At 34.7% G+C, this 22,492-nt stretch overlaps 1 protein-coding gene across 3 annotated transcripts in view; it reads right to left on the bottom strand.

The window, feature by feature from the left end:
* Positions 1–455: 455 nt before the first annotated feature.
* The window catches only part of Cdh8 (cadherin 8), a 299,684-nt gene continuing 277,647 nt past the window's right edge, over positions 456–22,492 (bottom strand). The window contains exons 11-13 of one of the 3 annotated variants that reach the window (XM_090357535.1): positions 9,116–9,367; positions 6,544–6,726; positions 456–577 (exon numbers count right to left, since the gene is read on the bottom strand). In XM_090357535.1, coding sequence (XP_090213661.1) covers positions 531–577; positions 6,544–6,726; positions 9,116–9,367 — 482 coding nt within the window. In that variant the 3' untranslated portion in view covers positions 456–530. Of the gene's footprint in view, positions 578–4,602; positions 6,727–9,115; positions 9,368–22,492 lie in introns of those variants that run through there. The other 2 variants (XM_090357534.1, XM_090357533.1) reach the window with 2 other exon arrangements.

Below are 22,492 nucleotides of genomic sequence, written 5' to 3'. Positions count from 1 at the left end.
TATACACCAAGCTTTGGGGAGGTAAGAAGCAGGTTTCACGTGTAGTTTTTTTTTTTCTGTCACAGAATTAAATTTTGTAGAAAAGAATATTGTTTCAGGGGATAGGAAGGAATATTTACATTTGTTTTCAGTGTTCTTATTTGTAGCTCAAATACTATGCTTACATAATCCATCCACATATTCAACAGCCAAGCTTTACAAATATGGAACAGATGTCGAAGAGTCGAAGTTGAAATAAAGAACACCTAGAAACCCATTAGAGGAAAATTTCATCAAGTGACAGAATATGATAGAAATCAGAATCATTTGTTCAATCCATGATCTGTAGAGCTTTCTGATCAATAACACATAGATGATATTTGTTCAAAGATCTCGCTCATATGTATGTAGTCATACAGTAACCCTGGAGCCCTGTGCATGTGCAGAGAAGAGATGACGGGATTAGCATTGGCCTTTGGTGACCTCATATTTCATTTTGTAGTCCTGGCCTCTGAGTTCATTCAAGCCACTGTTCTCCAGCGCCATTTTCCTCATGCAGCATTCTGCGATATTCCTCCTAGCAACCCTCTTCTGTAATCTGTGGATAATAATAGAGATAGCAATTATCTATTCGTTGGGACCCCTGTGAGACATACACGTGCATTCAAGGTGTGAATCAGGTGGTGACAGAAAACTCAGTTTGGAAGAAGAACACACAGGCAACAAAACCTTCAGCAATTTCCCATCGATTGACCACTAGAGATAACTGTTGTGAATAAAAGGAAGGAACATAGGCACAGAAATACAATCTCACAATTGTACACATTCCCAAGGGAACACAGTTCAAATCTTATCTAATTCGCTAAACATTTTTTTTTCTCATCCAGAAAACATGTCTTAACTTGGGCAACCCTAGAATATTCTTTGAGCATTCAAATTCTGGATCTTTCTGAAAGTCCCAACATGTGTTATTAGTCCTTTCAGGTTCTGGATTTTATAATTTATTCTCCTACGTACTTGTGTATCATTATTCTCTTTTAATCTTTAAAAGAAACCCTCTCCATGAAATTTCCTTGCTCTTTCCTCTTTCATACTTTCTGAACACCATCTACATTATACTTTGTATTTACTGTAGTTATAATTACATATAGAATGGTCAAACAAAAAATTAACCAACTATAATCATAACAATCTAAATCTAAATCGAGATTCAAATAAGGTTTAACCACAGGCAAAGAAAGTATTAACAATTACTTTGAATGTGATTGATCAGCTTCACTTTATAAATAAGGGTTAGCAGGTAGACAGTATCATTACATTTATTTTCTTTATATAAATCCATTTATTAAATTCCTAAACTGGAAGATAATAAAAAATGTAGTAGATAAAGTTCTTGCCCAGCAAAGCAGGGGGGATTTTTAATTTCACATCTCCTGTAATATTAGGACCTGGTCAGAATATATCAAATATCAAAAATATTTTCCGTATTTATAATGAATAAAATGATAAAAAGTAATTGTCTATCAATACACAACAAGCACATTAGCCTCCAATTATAAAGAACGCCAACTACAGAATCAAATAATATATTCAGTTCTACCTGGCCAACTTGGTATCACTGAGAAACACATTATCAAACTATGTCAGAAATATAGAAATATTGAAATATATAGTAAAGCATTTCCCATCAACTGTATTCTACAGCTTTCTCCATTAAAATATTAAAACATAAACATCAAAATGCGGTTTTGTTACATAAGGCATCTAGCTTGAATCCCAGTTATTAAGCTCATATTACTTTGTTCACAAATGAGAACTTTGGGTTTAAAATCATTCAACTCTTAATCCCATCATTTTTTAATTCAAAGAGAGATCCAGGAGAACAAGCTATCATTCCAGAATTTTGGCAGTCTGTGAGGTTGTAAAATGAAAACTAATAAACACCAATTATCCTCAGAAACATAATTGTGTGTATACATTCAGTTATGTCTTTGTGCATTAACACGGCCTAAATGCCTATGTGTATATAGCTACCTAAATGTGTATATATTCTTTCCTGTGTTGATGTTCATGTTTAAATGGTACATTTATACAGCTTTCATAGGGGTGCACACTGTTACCTTATCTTTTTGACTGACAATGATGGGATTTCAGTCATGCTCAACCTTTCCGACAGTGCCAGTGATGGGATTTTTTGAAATCTTATTACTGGTTGCACTGCCTTGATCTCAGATGGAACTTTCAATCAAAAAGGCAATCATAAGGTTATACATTCGTGAGATTCCCTGCGAAGCCAGTGATCGCATAATACAACTTGTTGGAAGAGACTACTTGCCTCCAGTCCTTATGGGGCTATAAAAAGTAATTGGCTACTTAGCTCTCAGCACCCGCTTTTCCTTCTCTAAAATACAGCAAAGCCCAGCACTCTGTTGTGTCTCAGTGTGGAATCTGGCTGCTCCTAGGAGATTTCTCTGACTCATGCGGAGACTTGTCTTACTTTAAACATATGATTAAGCCAACTCTCTCAAAGACACATCTGTCTGTTTCTAAGCATTCTTGCTTTGCTGGTAGAGCTAGTAAGTCTATGTTTACGTTTCTTATATGTGTATACAGTAACGTACCTATTTCTTTTCTTCTAAAACATTCTGTAAGTCTCATAGTCTCATACTCTCATATTGTAAGTCTCACAGTTCTGTTTGAGAAGGGCAACATGTATGTTTAAAGGATAAATTCAGTCATTTTACTATAGACTGTTTTTGAAATGATAGTAATAGCGTTCATAGTAGAAATTATAATGAAGAGCCTCCTACTTTCCCATGGCATGTGCAGATGGAGACTTGAGGGATGTCGTCATAGTTTGGTCTTGTCACATAATAGACAGAATTGAGACTGAATTGATCCAGTCACCAGGGATGTCAGTTCCCTTGACAGGAGCTATGCAGTTGTGTGGTAGGCAGAGGAGGACAATTTTACTTCACTTGGGGCTGAATTAACAGCTCTTGGCCATTAGGCAGACAACTCTTTGGGCAGTGTACATTCAAAGAATGAAAAAAAGACTATTGTTTGGGACACATAAAAATCCTCAGACACAGTAAAATGCCTGGGGACTGAAGAAGTATTCTTTGAAAAATAAAGCTCCATGAATGTGTGAGATGCATATTGATTATTAATGTAGTTAGAACAAGACTCAATGCACAGATACAAAAATAATCTAATAAATTTAAAATTGTATACTTAACATATGAAGAATGGAATGAATAAAGTCCCCTTAAAAGTTGGACCTCATTTAATTCTTTTGGTTGGAAAAGTTCTGGAAAGGCAATTGCTAAGATAAAACTTTAGCAGATTGGTGTGCACACGCGCGCGCGCGTGTGTGTGTGTTCAGAACTTCATTTATGTTCAGTTACTCTAAAGGTCCATTAGTATAGCCATATTATGAACTACAACCGTAGCCATAGAACTTAATTTACTCCCTATTACAAAACTTGATATTTGATTTAATTAATAAATTGAAAGTATGGTACTGGCAAAGGAAACTAGAAAATAGGTCTTTTTATTTTTTCTTCCTGGAGAATGTAACTTTTGTGGCAATATTTGGACAACTTGTACACAAGACAGTAACCCCTTTACCCCAGATCCTACAGTTTATTCTATTGATTACCAGCATTGAAAAACATAGGTTTTATGTTACTGAAAGAAATAACTAGCTCTGTTAGATATGCTTGTTTTATCTACTGTACTATACCCACCTGTAAAATAGAAACAAGTCATTTGAACAATAGATAAATCTCAAATATATTTGACCTTGCTTTAGAATATGTAAGATGTAATATTACTATTGATTACTGTTAAAATCATTATTAGTAATTTATATTCACCCATGAGTTTCTTTTAGAGACTATGTGCTGTAACAGTATATGGGAAAATTAGATTGTATCCTTAATTTGATTTCATGATAGTGTTCAGTAGTTGGTAGGATAAGCAAGTGAATGAATTCTCTAAGACAAGAGAACTCTGGAAAGAACTGGATGAGCCACGGTGTAGCTATGAAACTCCTAATGCAGTATGAAAATTTCCTTTCACAGAAAAGATGGAACCTCCAGTTTTCAAACCAAGCTCATTACTTTTCTTATCAACCCCAAGCTAGGGACTTACATGGCAGATAACCTGAACCCACGTTTGTCCAATGAGATCTTTCTTTAATGGACACATTTTTTGCTCCAAAGCCCTCTATAATATGGAAGAGAATTTTAAAATCTAGATTATAATCTGGGGTTCTTCTTGCCAGATCTGGCTCTCTGGTCCCTTTGCTTACTTTTTCAAAAATTAAGGTCTATATCTGTAGTCTTATCTGAAGGCATTCCCTGTTCAGTCCTTTACTTTGTTTCAGGCAACCCAGGACTACCTTTGAGGTGTTGTTTCTATATTTTAAGGTTCTATTGAATGCTTGCATGTGTAGTCTTAGCAAGCTGGGCCTTTTCTCTGATTTCTTATCCTGATGGCTATTACAAATACTAGAGTCATGAGTATAAATTGATTGAATGATTTAGAATTTTAGATAGAGCTGATAATTCTCATAATAGGACTTTGGCTGGAAAAGAACGATGACAACAGAGGTATTTATAAAAATATATTTCACAAAGTAGGAAAACAATACAGGAGTTTCTCTGAATACAATACATGGAGTAAATAAACAATATTGCATTAAAGCAAAGTAGAAAATTAAAATGATCTGCATGTAATACTTGAGTTTTATCATACATTTTCTACTACTACGTGGCAGGTTTGGGTTACAAATTATAAAGAATGTTCACATCTTCTAGTTCTGTTCTTTTTCTTTTTTTTCTTTCTTTTTTTTTTATAGTTTTGTAATCTAAGATGTTCAGTGCATGACCATGATTGGGGACAGAGGTGCTAAAAACGTAAGCAATAAAATTATGTACAAATCAGTTCCTGCTCTAAAATAGTGGGGCAACTCGAAACATGTTTATTGGGCAGGGATTTAGGTAAGTATCTAAAAGTCTAGAGTTTAAATATCACAGGAGTCAATATACTTTCCGATGTTTGTGCTTGTAGTAAAAACACCAATTACTAGGAACAAAATAGAAAACAGTCTAAAAGTTTCTCTGGGAAAATGCTGTTTCTGCCATTACCAGTCACAATAACACTTTCTACTCTAAAGAGACTATAAGCTCTCCTTTTGATAATATTGCCTGCCATACTTAGCTCATCAAAATGTACATTTATTAAACATTCATTATATAGATATATTCATATAAAACAATCTAAAGGATTATTAATGGATATCATTTATGCTTTTCCCATATAGTCCTTTAATCTATAGATGACAAACCTTAATAAATAAAAGCATTAATGAACATCGATAAAATATTTATTTTCAAAGATTAAACAAATATATTCACGCGCTAGCCGTAAAACCATCTGTCTCTGAAGTCATTCACTGTGGGATACAGTTTATCCTTGTGGAGGAGGCATGAAGGGGGAAGAAAGGAGGAGGAAATTCTGCTTCTACAAAACAAGCCTGTTTGAATGGGATTTCTCTATTTTCCCACCCCTGACCTGACATATCCTCCACCCTGGAATGGAATAAGAACATGTAAATATTTTAAGGCTTGACACAATATTTAAAGATGCTATTCAGTCTCTGGTGAGAGGGGCCCCAACAGCTATGTACAATGTGTGGTCACCGTACCGTATAATCTAGGAGGCCTCCCCCAAACTCCCAAAAGTCAAAATGTACAGCAGACCAAGTATTGCTTTAGCATTTGTGGTGAAGGGGGGGGGTAAAGATCCATTTGCATTCATTCATAAAAATTCTTGCAGCAGACACAGCAGCAGCAGATTCCTTACAAGTCCTTTTTTTTTCCCTAAGAAAGCACCTTTTAATTTTGATTTCGTTTTTCTCCTCTTTTTTTTAAGCATTACTCTATGAATTAGCTGGGATTACAATCTTTGCCTGTGGTAGTCAAGTAAATATCGAATATCCAAAGACTTCTAGACACTCCACATACTTAAGTCACACTGCACAAGATTTATAACCTCCTAACATAAACTTTTCTTTATTATTATTCTTAGTTTGTTTTTGGTTCAACATTAAAATGTGGTTGAGTGTATAGATGATTGGTGCTAAACTTGCCTCTAAAAACAAATAGCCACATTGGTTGTATCTAAGGGGCGTGACCCTAGAATATTACAGAATGCTCAGTCCCATCGGTTGGTTTCTGATCCACTGTCAAGTTTCTTTGTCACTTTCACCAACAGAGTAGAGTTCTCCCAGTCTCTTAAAGCGGGGACCCCAGTCACTGAGGTAGTCAAAATTCTGGTCTGAGTCTGATGTGGAAGACTCCAGAGAGCTGAGAGAGCCAGCCACAGACCCTCGGCCTTCATAGCCATAAATCTGAATGGAGTCGTAGGGTGGGGCCGTAGGGTCATTATCTGCCTCATGAAGCCTTACATTTATAAATTCATCGACATCAACACCATTTGGAACTGGAGCAAGCCCTTGCCTTGGCATAAACTGCAAATCTGGTTTAATATCCTTACGGGGTAAAAATCCATTAATTCCATCTGGGTTTTGTAAAGTTGCAATGTCAAAAGCCTCTGTGTCCTCCTCGCCTCCTCCTTCATCGTCGTAGCGAATGATGTTCTCTCGAACGTCTTCATCGTCTTTCATAATTAACGGCTCGTTTTTATGTCGCCTCAGTGTTACAAATAGTACCACGATGACTGCAGGGAGATGGGGGAAGGAAGAAAAAGAATCCGACAACCATTAGTCAAATAAGCATGTAAACATTTTTACAAAGAACAATTAGCCACATAGAAGAATTGTATAAGGATCAGATGATATATATTCAAAGGAAGGGCATGGTAAAAAAAAAAAAAAAAACAAAACAAAATAAAAAACAAAACAAAACAGAAAAAAAAACAAAACAAAAAATGAAACAAAACAAATCAACCACCCCCAGAAAGAAAAAGAAAAAAAAAAGTGCCTTTATCAGGGAATTAATCTGGCCTCTTTTGTGAAGAGTAAACACTAAGGCTTCAGTAGATGTTATTCCTGATTTTCTTTTTTTATTAAATACTAATGGGATTGTCTCAAATAGATTTCCATTTACTTGTAATGAAAGTTACATTTCATAGTGATGCAGATGTAGATAGAAGGAGGCATAGGTAATAACTCACTGTGCATAATGAGTTTATCACCTTATATGCTTTGGTCTAGTTCTATTGTCTATGATTTATAGCATGTATGTATGTATGTATGTATGTATGTATGTATGTATGTATGTATGTATGTATGTATTTTGCTTATCCTAGGGCTTGCACTCAGGGCCTGGGAACTTGCCTGAACCTCTTTGTACTCAAGGCTAGCATTCTACTACTTGAGCCATAGCACCATTTCTGGCTGAGTGGTTTATTGGAGATAAATAAGAGTCTCAACTTTTCTGTCTGGACTGGCTTCTGACTGTTACAGATGTGATCTTCAGATCTCAGACTTCTGAGTAAATAGCATTACAGATATGAGACACAGGTGCCTGGATTTTTTTTTTAAACAGGAGATAGATATGATGAGGCATATTGATAGTTCCAGCTACTCAGGAGGTAGGGAAAATATATTACTTTCGTAATCTTGAACCCCTATCTAAACTAAAGAAAAATAACTGAAGTTATGCCTCTAATGATAGTGGGCAAGGCCTTGCATTTTATAGCAGAATTTAGTTTAATCCCCGGTACTGAGGGAAAAGTAAAACAAACAAGGAATAGGAAAAGAAGAAACAGAGAGGGGACTAGGTCATAGCTAGTCTGATCTGTGTTTTAGCAACTGTGTGTGTGTGTGTGTGTGTGTGTGTGTGTGTGTGTGTGCGCATGCATGTGTGTTATTGTTGTTGTTTGTTGTTGTTGTTGTTGAGAATGGAACCCAGGACCTCATGTATGCTGCTCAAGCACTTTACCATTGAAGTATATTTCCTTCTGTGTTTTTAGCAATTCTATATGTAACTCATCATTTGAATAATAGATTTTTTGTTTTCTACAGCACAAGTGACTATCTAAGCTTTGTGGATAAGTTTTTGCATTGTCATGTGACTTTTTATGGTAAAGGTAAAACACAGAGCGGTTATAGTTACATAAGAATAAATTTCATTATGTGGAAAGAAACCTGAAACATTTTTTTTTAAGCTGGAAAGTTGGGCCCACTGCTGGGGAAAGGAAAGCAACATATACCTCAATATAAGCAGGTCATCAAAATGAAAGTGAAAGTTGGACTATTGGAAATGATAGAATGCTTTAGTCCAAGGCAGAAGTAAGTGGGAAGACAGCAACTGACACAATCCTTAAGATGTTCTATTCTTCAGTGGATAAGACTCTTCATTGACATTTCTCTACCATTGTCTTTGTGTCTCGAGACAGGTTCTTCTCAGGTATCCCAGAGGTACATGACTTTCTCTAAATTTCTCTGTCTCAGTCTCAATAATGAGAAGATTACAAGAATAATAGACCACCGTGTCTAGCCTTCATTTTGTTTTCTTAATTAGGTTTCTTAGTAAAAGGAATATAGACCATTGTTACAATTTGAAATCATCGTTTTAATTTATGGCGTCAATTTAAAATACCCATGGCATCTAATTTCATTGTAAACAAAGCATAGTTTTTTTTTTTCCTCCTTCGTCTGTGTGTTTGTTTTCTCTTTATTTCACCAAACTCTGGAATCAATAATCCGATTTATACAATGTTAAGATACAACAGGACTAAGAAAGTCCCTTATGTGGTATGTCCTATGTTCTCAATGTCCTATGTCCCTAATGTCCTATTTCTCATATGACGAGGAGGTCTTCCTGAATATGCGATGAGGTGATAAGCACCACAAGCACTATAATGCTTTAGCACTTTCTCCCACTTGCATCCCCGATGACAGGATTGAAAGCTCTAGTTTACTAGGACAACTGCTAGTACAATCTTGTCTCTTCACTTTCCCATTCCTGATGGCAACGTATGGTTGAAGACACATCTTTAATACAAGGATATTGTCTACCCTCCAGGTTGTCATTCACTGTCCATTCACAGTCCTTAAGGAACCGAATGATAGTGACAGAGAGGTTATGAAGTGTATACGTACCTAGCAGCAAAATGATGCAGGCTAATATGGCAATTAAGGCGCCCATACTGAGTCCAATTGGAAGGACGTAAGCTTCCACATTACAAGACTGGACGACCCCGTCACTGCTGCAGCCACAGACCCGGATAGTCAGGGTGCTGGTACTGCTCAGTGGTGGATTCCCACTGTCACTGATTACGATTGGTAAAAGATAGACTTCTTGCTTCTGCCGGTTGAATCCATTATGCTTTGCCAAAATACTCAGAGAGTTATCTGGATAAAGAGAAGATTAAAATAAATTACATCACTTCAACATGGAGGCTCAACCAATGCTTGTTCTAAGTTTTCATTCTAGATTGTTAAATCCTTCACAAATCTTAAGCCAATCCCAGTAGCACTGGGCCCATTGGAATTTCCCTCCCTTTAATTGTCTCAGATTTTCAAATGGCATGAACTAAGGGTTCCACCCCTTTTTGAATGAACAGAACACCATTAACAAGCTAGTGGAGTTTTACAAAGCCTTTTAAAAGCCAGGTATTTATTTCAGAAGAAATGAACTTTCAGAGTTCTCTCCACACAGGCACATCATCCCAAGTTCTCTTAGAAGACATGCATTATTCCATGTCAGCATGAATCTCTGTTTCTGATGCACATGGCAAAATTGACTAGTTAGAATTTTGCCATGTTTGATAGAAATGCTTAAGAAGTTCTGTATTGAGAGATAGACTTAATGACAATAGAACATGCGAAATTATAAAACGATTGACCTCCAGAGCACTTAATAAATGCCCTAGAACATTCATAATAAGGAATAGCAAAAGCTTCTTTTACTGAGAGTTGGCGGGGGGACACCACACAGATTAAAATTTGACAGACTTGTTTGTATCTCATTTTTTTCAAACAGTAAAAAATAAAGGTGAAAAATCATATATATATGTTATATATCATCAGTTACATATCCTTATGATTATAATTAATATGTATATATATCATTTGGAACAATATTGAGTTATATCATATTAAGCAATACTTAATAATATAACTTTGCTATGAAGTTAATGCCATTGAGAGATGATTGATTTTTATATTGGCCTTATGGTTCTCAAAATTTTGCTCATTTCAAAGTTTTTGGTTGTCAGATATCCCCATTTCATGAAAACTACCACTGTTGACTTCTTATTATTGATCTGTGTCCTCATTTGATTAATGAAAGACACCTTTCTACTCTAGATAGGGGCACTGATTATTTCACATTGCCCTCCTAGCCAAAATCAAATTGAAAATCAAGCATCTTGTTGCTCAGGCCTTCAATCCTAGCTACGCAGGGATGCTGAATTCAAGAGGCATCCTGGGCAGAAAATTCCACAAGACTCGATTTCCAAAATAACCAGCGAAAAGGTAAGAGGTGTGATTCAAGTAGTAGAGTGCAAACCAGACAACCAAGCAAGCAGACCACGCAAGTATGAAGATCCGAATTCAAACTCCAGTGCCAAGTAGCCAAAAAATATTTCTAATTTTGGTTATTAAGGTAATGTTATTTGGGCAAAATGATTATTTTAGTTAGATTGTTTTTGATACTGACTAATATCTATATTTCAAAATACTAGTTCACCTCATTGTTGAATGGTGAAATGGTGTCAAATTTCTGGTCATCAATGTTTTACTGATTTTCAAAATACTCAAATAGATGGTCATATATCCCATTCAAGTGGCCTTGCTATTCTCAGTCTTACTGTGTTGGGGCAGTACGCCAAAGCTTCCTCCAATGACAGTCATTCACAAGTTAGATATATATGATACGGTAAGTTTAGGCTATAACTAGCCAATAGAATATTGCTACCAGGTGATCAAATAGAGAAAGAACTCTAAGTCCACAATTATTTTTTCTAATTTGTTTGGCTTTGCTTCATTATCTATTAATTTTCAGGGCAAAAAGGTTTCCATTGCATCATAGAAATATCAACTAACAATATTTGTTTTCATGGCTTAGAAGAAAATACTAATCAGTTAAAAGTAGGGGAGCAATATCACAAAACAAATGTCAGAATATAGTTAATTTATAGTTTCAGAAAGTATGTGGCAAGCATGGATGTAGTTGTTAATTAGTGCAGAGAACGTGTGGATGTTTTCATAGTTCAAAGATGAAGATGGGAATTGTTCTTCAAGTTGCAATTAATTAAGTTAAAATCAGGCTTTGTCTTTTTAAAATTTTAATTTCATGGCAAAGGTGATATACAAAAGGGTTACAGTTACATAAGTCAGGTAATGAGTACCTTTCTTTATGAACAGTGCTATCCCCTCTGTCACTTTCTCCTACTTTTTCCCCTCCCTCCCCTGAAGTTGTTGGATTTGTTCACCCTTTCTCCCATTGTTTCTGTGATTCCTTTTCCCTTCTCCAAGTCAGATAAACTTATATACAAGATAAAGGGAACAAACAACAACAAATAACAGTGACATCAGGGAATAAACCAAAGGAATAAAAGAAAGAAAAAGGAAATAACCGAAAACATTGTAATTATAATTTTAACCTGTATTTTTCTCACATATTTTTATTGTAATTAAATAGAAGGGCTACATTATATTCACCAGATAGAAGGTGCATTACTTCACAAACATTGATACCCTTTCTCATGTCATGGTCCCCATTTCCTTCCCCCCATCCCCGCCCCTCATCTTGTTTTCCTCCCTTCCCTATCCAACTTCAAAAAACCAAATATGCCAAATATATAAAATATATCAGATAACCAGGTGAAATATTGTAACAATATGAGATAACCAAGGGACAGCAAAAGAGAAGAGAGTTAACATAATACATTAAAAACATCATTCATTATATGGCTTTTAAGCATTATTTTATATGGTCATATGCATATAGCTATTGATCCATTGTGATTCTCTCATAAGAATATCCTAGATATATGTTAGTTATTATATCTGAAGGAAATCCTGCAGCTTATGTTTCTTTGGGTCTGATTTACTTTGTTTAATATAATTTTTTCCAAGGTATTCTAGTTCCTTACCAATGATGAGAGCATAGAATTACATTTTGTATATATACCACATCTTCTTGATCCACTCAGCCACTGAGGGGCATCTAGGTTGGTTTCATATCCTAGCTATGTTAAATACTGCTGCAATGAACATGGTTTTTTGGGTGTCTTTAGTGCAGGCTGGTTTGTGGACATTTCAGTAGATGCCCAAGGCTGGGGTGTTGGATCACAGGGAAGCTCTATGTTTGTCTTTTGGGGATCCTACATACTACTTTTTTTATTTTAGACATTTTTATTGAAATTATTTAAATAAGAAAGTCTCTTGCAGATTTTCTTTAGCCGATAGTGTCACTTTTTGACACCACAGCAGGAATGTAGGTTAATTCTGGGTAAAGCCATTGTCTTTGCTATTTAGTAAATCATTTACAAGTCTAATATCTTTCTTATATTTCTTTATTTATACTAAACAGTGCACATGCTTTCCCGCTCTGTATAAAGATTTTAATGACCAAGTAAAGGATGTGTATGAGTCCTTCTTGCTAATTTTGACTCGAGAGCTCGAGGCAATACCCATTCCAGTTTGCTTAGATCCATATTTTTATTGATATTTGTATGAATTATTGACTTACTTGAGTTTGCAAGTATTCTGAATGGATTTATTTGTTACTGTACCAATCAAAAATCCTAAAATAGGTAGATATGAAGGCTCAAGTCTGTTATTTTAGCTACTAGGACAATGAAAAGTAGAAGGTTATGATTCAGTACAGCCTGTGACCCATAGAATTAGCAAGATAATTTCTAGAAATGCTGTGGCATCATGACTTGTGCCTGTTGTCACAGTGACTTGGTGAAACACAAATAGAAGCATCATAATTTGGTCCAACCCTGGAATAAAGTAAGATCTGACCTTGAAAATAACCAACCCCGAAAGGGATTGTCAAGAGTGATTAAAGTGAGTAGAACCCAGTATTGCAAAACAACTAATCAACCACCACACATATAAAAATAAGCTAACAGTTAAAGACACTTGAAATTTTAATATATTTGGCAAATTAAAAAAATATTACATGTTTGAAATATCTCCTACAATGTTGCTGTGGTGGGGCTTGAACAATTGGCCTGGGCTCTGTCCCTGAGCTCTTCAGCTCAAAGCTACCACCCCACCCCATGAGCCACAACCTCACTTCCTATTTTGTAGTGGTTAATTGGAGATAGGAGTCTTAACAGTCTTTAATGGCTGGGCTGGCTTTAAGCTGTGATCCTCAGATCTCAGGCTCCAGAGTAGTTTGGATTACTGGCTTGAGCCACTGGGACTGTCAACATTCTTAATTATGTAAAATTGCCCTTTAGAAGCTAACTTCCTGCATATGTTATTACACAGAATTTATTTGATTTTCCTACCTAAGTAATGTATTTTGTAAAGACTAATTGTGGTATAATTTATTCCTTACCCAATGAACTTCAAGTTTAGTTTCTCACAAGTCAAATTTTCTAAATCTTCTATTTCAATAATCTATTTTTTTTACCTTTCATTAATAAACCTTTTAAGACTTGTTAGCTTTATAAAAGATCTTGATAATTGTCAGGGTAATTTCTCTTACTATGTTCTTAGGTAGCATTTTTATTTGATTCTAGCTCATTTCCTAATTTCTGACAAATACTCAAACTATCAAGCTAGATGAAATATTCTGGCAATATTTTGATAAAAAGGATATTAAAATTAGCTAATTTTTAGTCATCAATGTTCACTCATTAATTAAATTATGTTTACTAATGTATGTTAGTATAATTTTTATTGTAGCTGCAAGAGATCTTTCACATTTTTAAGACTAGTTGTTGATATTGTGCATTTTGTTGTTATCATAAACTTTTCCAAAATTAATTGCCTTTAAACTTATCCTTTCAATTAATTATTGCTTATGTATAAAGTTTAATTTCTGAATATTGCTTTTTAGTCCAGTAACCATTTAGACTACTCATAAACATATATTACATCAGAAACTTCCAGTTCAGTCCAGTAGCATGAAGAGCTTTCCTAGTCAAGCTGATAGAATTTATGAAATAAAATATAGTTTATGTTCTCTGGAAATAGTTCTGAAGAAAAGCAGTAAGTGAAGACAAATTTATTTTAAAAATACTTAAAAAGCAAGGTAACTATAACAGAGTCAAAATATCGAACAAGTAAACTCTAATATCATTATAATAAAAAGTTAAATTTTAAACAATGGAGTTTGAGGTAAAAAAAGCAGCATAGCATCATTTCCATTACTCAAAACTGAAGAAAAAAATCATATCCAGCAAAGCTGTCTTTCAAAAGCTACTGTATGTGAAATAGAGACATTTGAGATAACAAGTTTGTTATCAGCATTTACAGAAGGAAGTTTTCTTCAAATTGAAAGCAAATCATTCCAGATGGTAATTCATATGCACATTAACACAAAGAACATCAGGAAAGACAATTATGTAGTTATTATGAAAGACAGTAGAAGTGAGTATTTTCTGTTTTTTATCTTAACTGTTTTTAAAAAGCAATTATATAAACACAATATGTATTTAATGTATTGTTGAGAAAAAATCATATCTAAGCACAACCATATTAAGCACAATAGTGTTTGAATCCACCACCATCACACTCTTGATAATGAATAAAATCACTAGGTAGAAATCAGCAAGGTAATAGACTGATAAAGATAATAATAAAAGTAATAAAATAAAAAAACAGCTACATCTGACAGATACTTAGAGACTATTCCATTAAGAAACTGAAGAACAAATGCTCTTGTCAAGTGCATTTGGAATAACTTTTTTGCAATATTGCCAATGTAAAATGAAAAATAAACATAAATAGATAGAAATGATGTAAAACATACTTTACGCTCATGCCAGACCATATTCTCCACAAAGCGAAGTTAGGCATTAATAATGGAAATAGAGACACTCACAAACATGGAGAGAATCTATAAGAGCCTTCTCAATAAGCGATGGGTCAAAGAAAGTAAACCAGATATCAAAAAATACTAAAAGACAAATACTAGTGAAGATACAACAAAAAAGTACAAGTAATATAACAAAAGCAGTGCATAAATATACATGTATAACTTCTAAATGTCTGTATTATTATAAAGTGTAAAAGAAGTCATGAAATGATGGGTCACTCTTACAATACTTGCTACTCAACATGATTGTTATTCAAAACTAGCCCAGGCAGAAAGTCTGAGAGCCTTCCTCTACAAAATACTTAAATAACCAAACCAAAGAAACAAACAAAACATAAGCTACAGGTAGCAATAACTAAGCAAGACAAACAACAAATGACAGCTCCTAAATTCAAACCTTAGTACAGGCAGGAAGAAAAAAAGTAGATAGTTCTCAAAGCAATAACCTAATTCTCCATTATAGGACAGTGGGGGGGGGGAATGAGAAATATGAACTTCATGTTCAGATAAAATGGAAATTATAAAACGTTACTGAAAGAGACCCCCAAAACCAAATCTGTTCACACTTTCATATTTTGGTGTTTCTGTACAGTCTATATATTGTCAGCCAATAAAAATTTGTATCTAAGGGAAGCAGAACTTGTAATACAAATGTGAGTAGATGGTATATTGCCCCCTGTTTTTTTCTTTGTTTTGGGAAAAAGTCTTGATTTTAAGCATCTTGCAAGGTATCTGAAAATTTTTATTGGAAGATAGTTTTATTAATTGTATATATGTTTAGATGCATCCGAGTTCTTTCTCCCTCTTTACTTACTCTTTCCTTTGTTTTATTTATTTTCTACTATCAGAAATGTAAATGATAGTCAATTATGGGACACTATCTCAGTTCTTTACCTACTGTAAACTCAGCTTTGATTCTACCATTGCATTACTGAAAGCTCCTCTTTCAAACTTTTATACATTTCCATTTCATCTTAGCCTTTTCTTCTCTCCTTCTCATTGCATCTATTGAATTTGGTTATTTTTTTTTTGCCAGTCCTGAGACTTGGACACTGTGCTAGAACTCTATCACTTGAGCCATAGCACACTTCCAGCTTTTTCTATGTATGTGGTACCAAGGAATAGAAGCCAGATCTTTGTGCATGCTAGGCAAGCACTCGACCATTAGTCAAAACTCCTGGCCCTTAGTTAATGTTTTTTTAAGCACATAAAAACAAGGAAAACCCTGATAGTGATTTGTTGTTGAAAAACAGAAGCATTTTCCAAAACTAGTAAATATATGAGAAGAGGGTAGAAGTTATCAATGGATCTCACACCATATAAAACATATATACTATGATTTTAAAAAATTAAATCTCTTCCTACTGAATATACAACAACACAGTTTTTACAAAAGACAGTTATACTGGAGTATGATCTGTTTAAAAAGTAGCTTATCAATAGCAATTGATATTCTTTAGGATTAAAGTTACATTCATCCATGACAAGTTGCATTGAGAAAACAATATATCTTAGTCTTAGTCTTTCAATAGGTGAACTTTTCAAATGACATATTGCCAATTATTTCTCCCAATTAGAAATCTTTCCATAATTTCCACCATTTTGGATCAACTCAGAATCAAGTCCAAGGAGGAGAAATGATGGGCTATTTTGATATTTTCTTCACTCTTCACACTCATTTATAGCTGACTATTGAAGAAAAGAGCCTACTGGAGCCCTTGTGTCTAGAGAGGACTGAAAGCACCAGGCATGTTTCAAAGGAGAGCATTCTGAAAGTATCAATATCATTTGCTTGCTTTTATATTGTCTGAGAAAGACAAGGTTACATAGAAAATAAATAGTAAAGTAGAGACCAGTACTTGGGCTTGAACTCAGGGCTTGAGTGAAGTCCCTGAGCATTTCTGATCAAAGCTTGCACCCTAACACATGAACTACATTTCCACTTTTACAATTTTATTGGGCAATTGGAGATAAGAATTTTATGAACTTTACCACTAGCTTCAAACTACAATTCTCAAAGCTCAGCTTCCTAAGTAGCTTGGAATCCAGGCATGAGCCACCAGCATCCAGTTTAGGAATAATTAAAGTACAGATGTTTGCTTGGCATTCAAAAACACAATGCTGCATACTGGTACCCTATTATGGTAGCAGATCAAATATAAAATATTTATTTTAAACTTAGTTTTCCTAATTTTGTTTTTCCAACTGACTTGTTAATATATCACTGGAAGATAATAGAGACAGTACTAAATTAGTCATCTTACTCACAAGGCTGTATGTTGGAAATGAACTTTACTATTGGGAGGGGTTAGAGAGATGGAAAGTGGGAGAAAAATCTGGGAGAGGTTAACAATATTGAACAAGAAATGTACCCACTACCTTACATACATAATTATAACCCCAGGGTATATCACCCTGACAATAGACTTAAATTTAAAAAAAAAATTAAAATGGGGCTGGGAGTTTGTCCTAGTGGTAGAGTGCTTGCCTGGCATGCACGAAGACCCAGGTTCGATTCCTCGGTACCACATACATAGATAAAAGCCAAAGTGGTTCTGTGGTCAAGTGGTAGAGCTCTAGCCTTGAGAAAACACAAGGACAGTGCTCAGGCCCTAGACTCAAGCCCAGAACTGGCAAAAATTTCTGCTGGAATATTTATTCACTGGTCATTTATACCTTTAAAAATAAATTGGAAACCTTAAGTAAGAGAGTACATATTATCAAATGTGTATCTTATATAGTAGATTCGGGATCCTATCCTAGTCCCAATAGCATTGTCTTCCTCTGGCTTTTACAGACAGATAACATAGTGATATATATATATATATACATATAATTTTTAATATATTTTTTGACAGTCCTGGGCCTTGAACTCAGAGCCTAAGTGTGCTTGTGCTTTATAAAGGCTAGAGATCTACCCCACTTCAGCTATAGCACCACTTCTGGCATTTTTCCAAAACATATATTTTTAAAAAATCATAACACTCTCCTTTTTGACTCGCTTCTATTTGGGATGGCGTTAGCTTCATAGAATTAACACTTAATTGATTCCTTAAAGCTAAGGCATGTGTTAGACATTGATGAAAGTGAACTAAGCAACACAAGGTCTGTGGTGGGAGAGTGGGAATGAGAGAGAGGAAGAGGGAACAAATAAAACTGAGCAAAAGGAAAGAAATATACATATCACATGATCTAGAAGAAAAGAATTAAACTATTTTCCTATGCAAAATGTTCAAAAAGTGAAGTAAATTACTGTATTTTTCCATCTATCTATCTATCCACCTATTTACTTAATTTCTGTTACTGAATTAAAATGAAATCAAATAATCATTGTTCTAAAACTATGGTATAAACAGAAATGGAATGCTATTATTCTTTCTTTAGATAGATCAATAAATATAGATATGCAATATATACTATACATTAAGGATTCTTTTTTTGCCAGTCCTGGGCTTGAGCTCAGGGCCTGATCACTCTCCTTGGACTTTCTCAAGGCTAGAGCTCTACCACTTGAGCCACAGCACCACTTCTGGCTTTTTTCTATGTATGTGGTGCCGAGGAATTGAACCTGGGTCTTCTAGCATGCTAGGCAAGAACTCTACCACTGGGCCAAACTCCCAACCTATATTAAAGATTTTTGTACTTATTTTGTAACACTAAGGCATACCTTAATATATATATATATATATATATATATATATATATATATATATAGAGAGAGAGAGAGAGAGAGAGAGAGAGAGAGAGAGAGAGAGAGAGAGGACTAGGGAAACAGAATATTTAGAGAATATTCTATATAGAGAATTATCTCTTCCATATCTACTGTAAAGTTTAATTCCTACCTAGTCTTCATGTCATAATTTTTTACTCTTTTCCTCTATATTCTAGCCAACCTGGTTTTTATGAATCAAACATTTTCTCAGATCTTTTATATTAGTTTTCTTCTGTCTGATGATTTCTCCATCCTCCCCCTTAATCATAAATTAAATTGTGAAGATTTATGTATTCTTTTATCTTACATGTGACCATTTTGTGAATAATCTTCCTCCTAAGTTGTCTTCAGTCTCTCTAGATAAACTAGATAGATCATCTTATAAAACTGCTTAAGTTTTCATCAAAGAGCTATTACAAAGAAATGATCTAATAATAGAGATATGCAAGATGCTGGAGATATAAAAATAAACCGGGAAATCTCCAAGTAACAAATACCTGATTTAAGATGGGTAATAAGTATTCAGAAAATGTTTGCTTGATAAATGCCTAAGTAACCCTAAGCTATAGTTCGTGCTGCTCATGTACATTTCTCTTCATGCAACTCGATGTAGGAATTTATACATGGTTTATACGAAATAAATAAAAGGGAGAGTTCAGTTTCAGGCTGCCAAAAAGCATATGTAGCCATGGAGAGGAGATAGAAATGTAAGAGAAATATTGGTGGTTTTCAAGACTCTGTCTGAGTCTGCATCATATCATCAAAATGATCCATAAACTGGAGATGCTTAGAGAGAGACAGAGGAGGCTCAGTGAAGAAGAACCATGTCCTAAAATGTCAGAAATAACACTATGGAAAAACATGTACTTTAGAAAATCTGAATCTAGATGGATTGCTTAGTCTTATATTCAGAAACAGAGAAATTAACTCAATGAGTATGTCCTACTCAGAGTCGAGAAGAAATCTTCTCTTGGATTGATATTTGGTAGGCAAACTTTGAAATTGGAATCAAAAGGTATTCTTTCACACAGCATTAATATCAACACACATTTTCCCAAATGTAAGTAATAGAAATAAAATTTTTGGACTCATCAGGTCTTCTTCCTTAGTTTCTTAGGTGGACCTATGTGAAAATAGGGCCACGAAGGAAATAACTGTGGTTAAATGGGGTTCTAAGGATGGAGGCATTAATGCTTTATGGTGTCTTTATACAGAGAGACACTAAAGAACTGGAACCCTCACCTCCTTTTTCTCTGTGTGTACACAAAGTGGTCATGTGAGCATCAAAGAAAATGACAATTGTCTAGGAGCCAGTCAGAGACCTCACAATAAAAGCTACTGTGGCAAGGACCTTGAAAGTTGGCGTATAGCTTCTGAGGAAACATTTCCGTTGTTTAAGACCATCAGTCTGTAATGTTATGTTAAAGTATATCAGCAGTCCAGGACAATTTTGTAATCACTCAATGCATGACTGCATGAGAACAATTTCTAGTGCTAGAGGATCTACCACTTGATAATGCTTCAACTTCATTTCTGTAATTTATCCAAGAACCTTAACTTCCTTCCTCTCACTTTACTAACTACATGCTTTTTAAATCAGGGGAAAATGTCCACTATTATTTCTGCTATTAGTGAACTATTTCATGTTTTTCTACCGTGTCTCTATCCTAGACAAAATAAAGCAGGGCAATCTTAAATTAATTACTCATTTCAGTGTGGTTCATGTGTCATTGCACTACTGCAGAAATTTTACCTGCCTCTGAGTCCCATTTATTTAAAGTCATGGGACTGTGACTCTTGATGGTCCTTTTTATGTGCAGACAAGATAAAAAAAAAATAGGAGCCAGAGTTAATGAAAGCACTTGCCAGGCAAATATTTACAACAAATTAAACAGATAAAGAGGAGGTCAGGAGCTACTGTTATCATTTTTTTTGAGAAATATCTTCTGATATTTGATTTCCAAACTTAATTCAAATTCTCCTGGTCAAATCAAAGGGAATGCAAAGTGGCAAGAACAAAGCAAATAAAATATGATGCTGTGTTTACTAGGTATGGATAGGAAGTTTAATTAAGTTCTTATCATTGTGTGATGTCTATTGTTAATTTTAAGAACCTCACACATTAAGCAAATTACCAAACCCAGAAGCTCTCTGCCTGTTAAAAACATGCATATAATGAATCAAATCCATAAGCATATGAAGCAAGTTATCTATCATCAGATGTTACAGCACCTATACTTTATTCGCATCATTTTATTCCAAATACTGAGTTCCCTGGGAAATAGTCTCACATTCGGCCTCTCTGAAACCACTCCCCTCCAATATCACTGAAACTTTCCACATCACTTACTGAAAGTATATGAATATGCTAAATCTACCACAAACAATTAGACTTTGTCTAATTCTCCTTGCTTTTTATATTTTCAATCATGTTACTTGGTGTCAGTTATCTCACTCCATCATTTATAATGCACATCAGCAAGGAAATAAATAAAAAAGAAGTACTGGTGAGGATGCTAGGAACAAAAGAACATTTGCAGGCTGCTGGTCAGAAGATAAACTAATATGGCCCATGGGGAAATCAGTAACATGGAGTTTCCTCAACGAGTCAGAATGGACCTACCTTGTGACTATGCTATACCACCGAACACAATGTCATATAGAATTTAAGTTAGCCTACATTCAAGATAACTGCACACAGCAGTACTATTCATAAGTGCTACCAACAACTGATGGAGGAATAAAGAAGATGTAGTGTACACTGGAGCAAAAGGAAATATGGAAGCGATCAACTATGTCATTTACAGGAAAACAAATGGAACATACATTTTATTCTTATACTTACATGTATCATATAGACCCAAATAATAATAATAATAATAATAATAATAATAAGGCATAGTTATGAATAGGAACTGTTGAGGAAAGTATTAAAAGGGGGAAGAGAAAAAGTAAAATGTGGAGAATGGATCTAAGCACTATATATGTATATGTACATACATATATATGAAAATAACATAAGAAAAATCCATTAAAATTTTTAGAAAGAAAGGAAAATGTGAAAGAATAACAGAGCAGTTGAATTTGTTCAAAATATTACATTATATGACTGTAAATATTACAATGAAGCCTGTTTGTGCTGGGTGCTGGAGGCTTATGCCTGTAATCTTAACTACTCAGGAGACTGAGATCTAAGAACCTCACTCAAAGCCACCCTATGTAGGAAAGTCCATGAGACTTTTATCTTTATTTAACCACTGAAAAGACAGAAGTGAAGGTATGACTCAACTGATAGGGCACTTGAGTAAAAATGTTCAGGGACAGCATCCAGGCACTGAGTTCAAGCTCTAGGACCAGTGACATTTGAACACACACACACACACACACACACACACACACACACACACACACACACATGTACACACACAAACACATGTGCACACACACATGCGCACACACATGCACGCACACAAAAACAAATGAAAATCTATTTGTACTAATATTTTATGCTTTAAAGGAGAAAAGTTCATAGGAATATTGTGTTTAGTGGAAGTTATTCTATGAAAGGGAATTGCTGTTATATCCAACCTCTTATTTTTAACTTTTTTATACCATGTTAGGAGTATGAAGGGATGAGCATAGTGGTGTGTATTTCATGTTAAGTGTACTGCCTATAAGTAACGTAGGGAAAACACTTCATTATATCCTATAACCACCTGACATTTTAATTTAACAACTAAAACTAGAAAACAAGGGTCTA

Source organism: Megascapheus bottae, chromosome 24, assembly GCF_031878675.1.
Source record: "Megascapheus bottae isolate mThoBot1 chromosome 24, mThoBot2.hap1, whole genome shotgun sequence".
Taxonomy (NCBI): Eukaryota; Metazoa; Chordata; class Mammalia; order Rodentia; family Geomyidae; genus Megascapheus; species Megascapheus bottae.
Note: the sequence above shows the minus strand (reverse complement) of the source record. Positions and strands in the feature narration are given on the sequence as shown.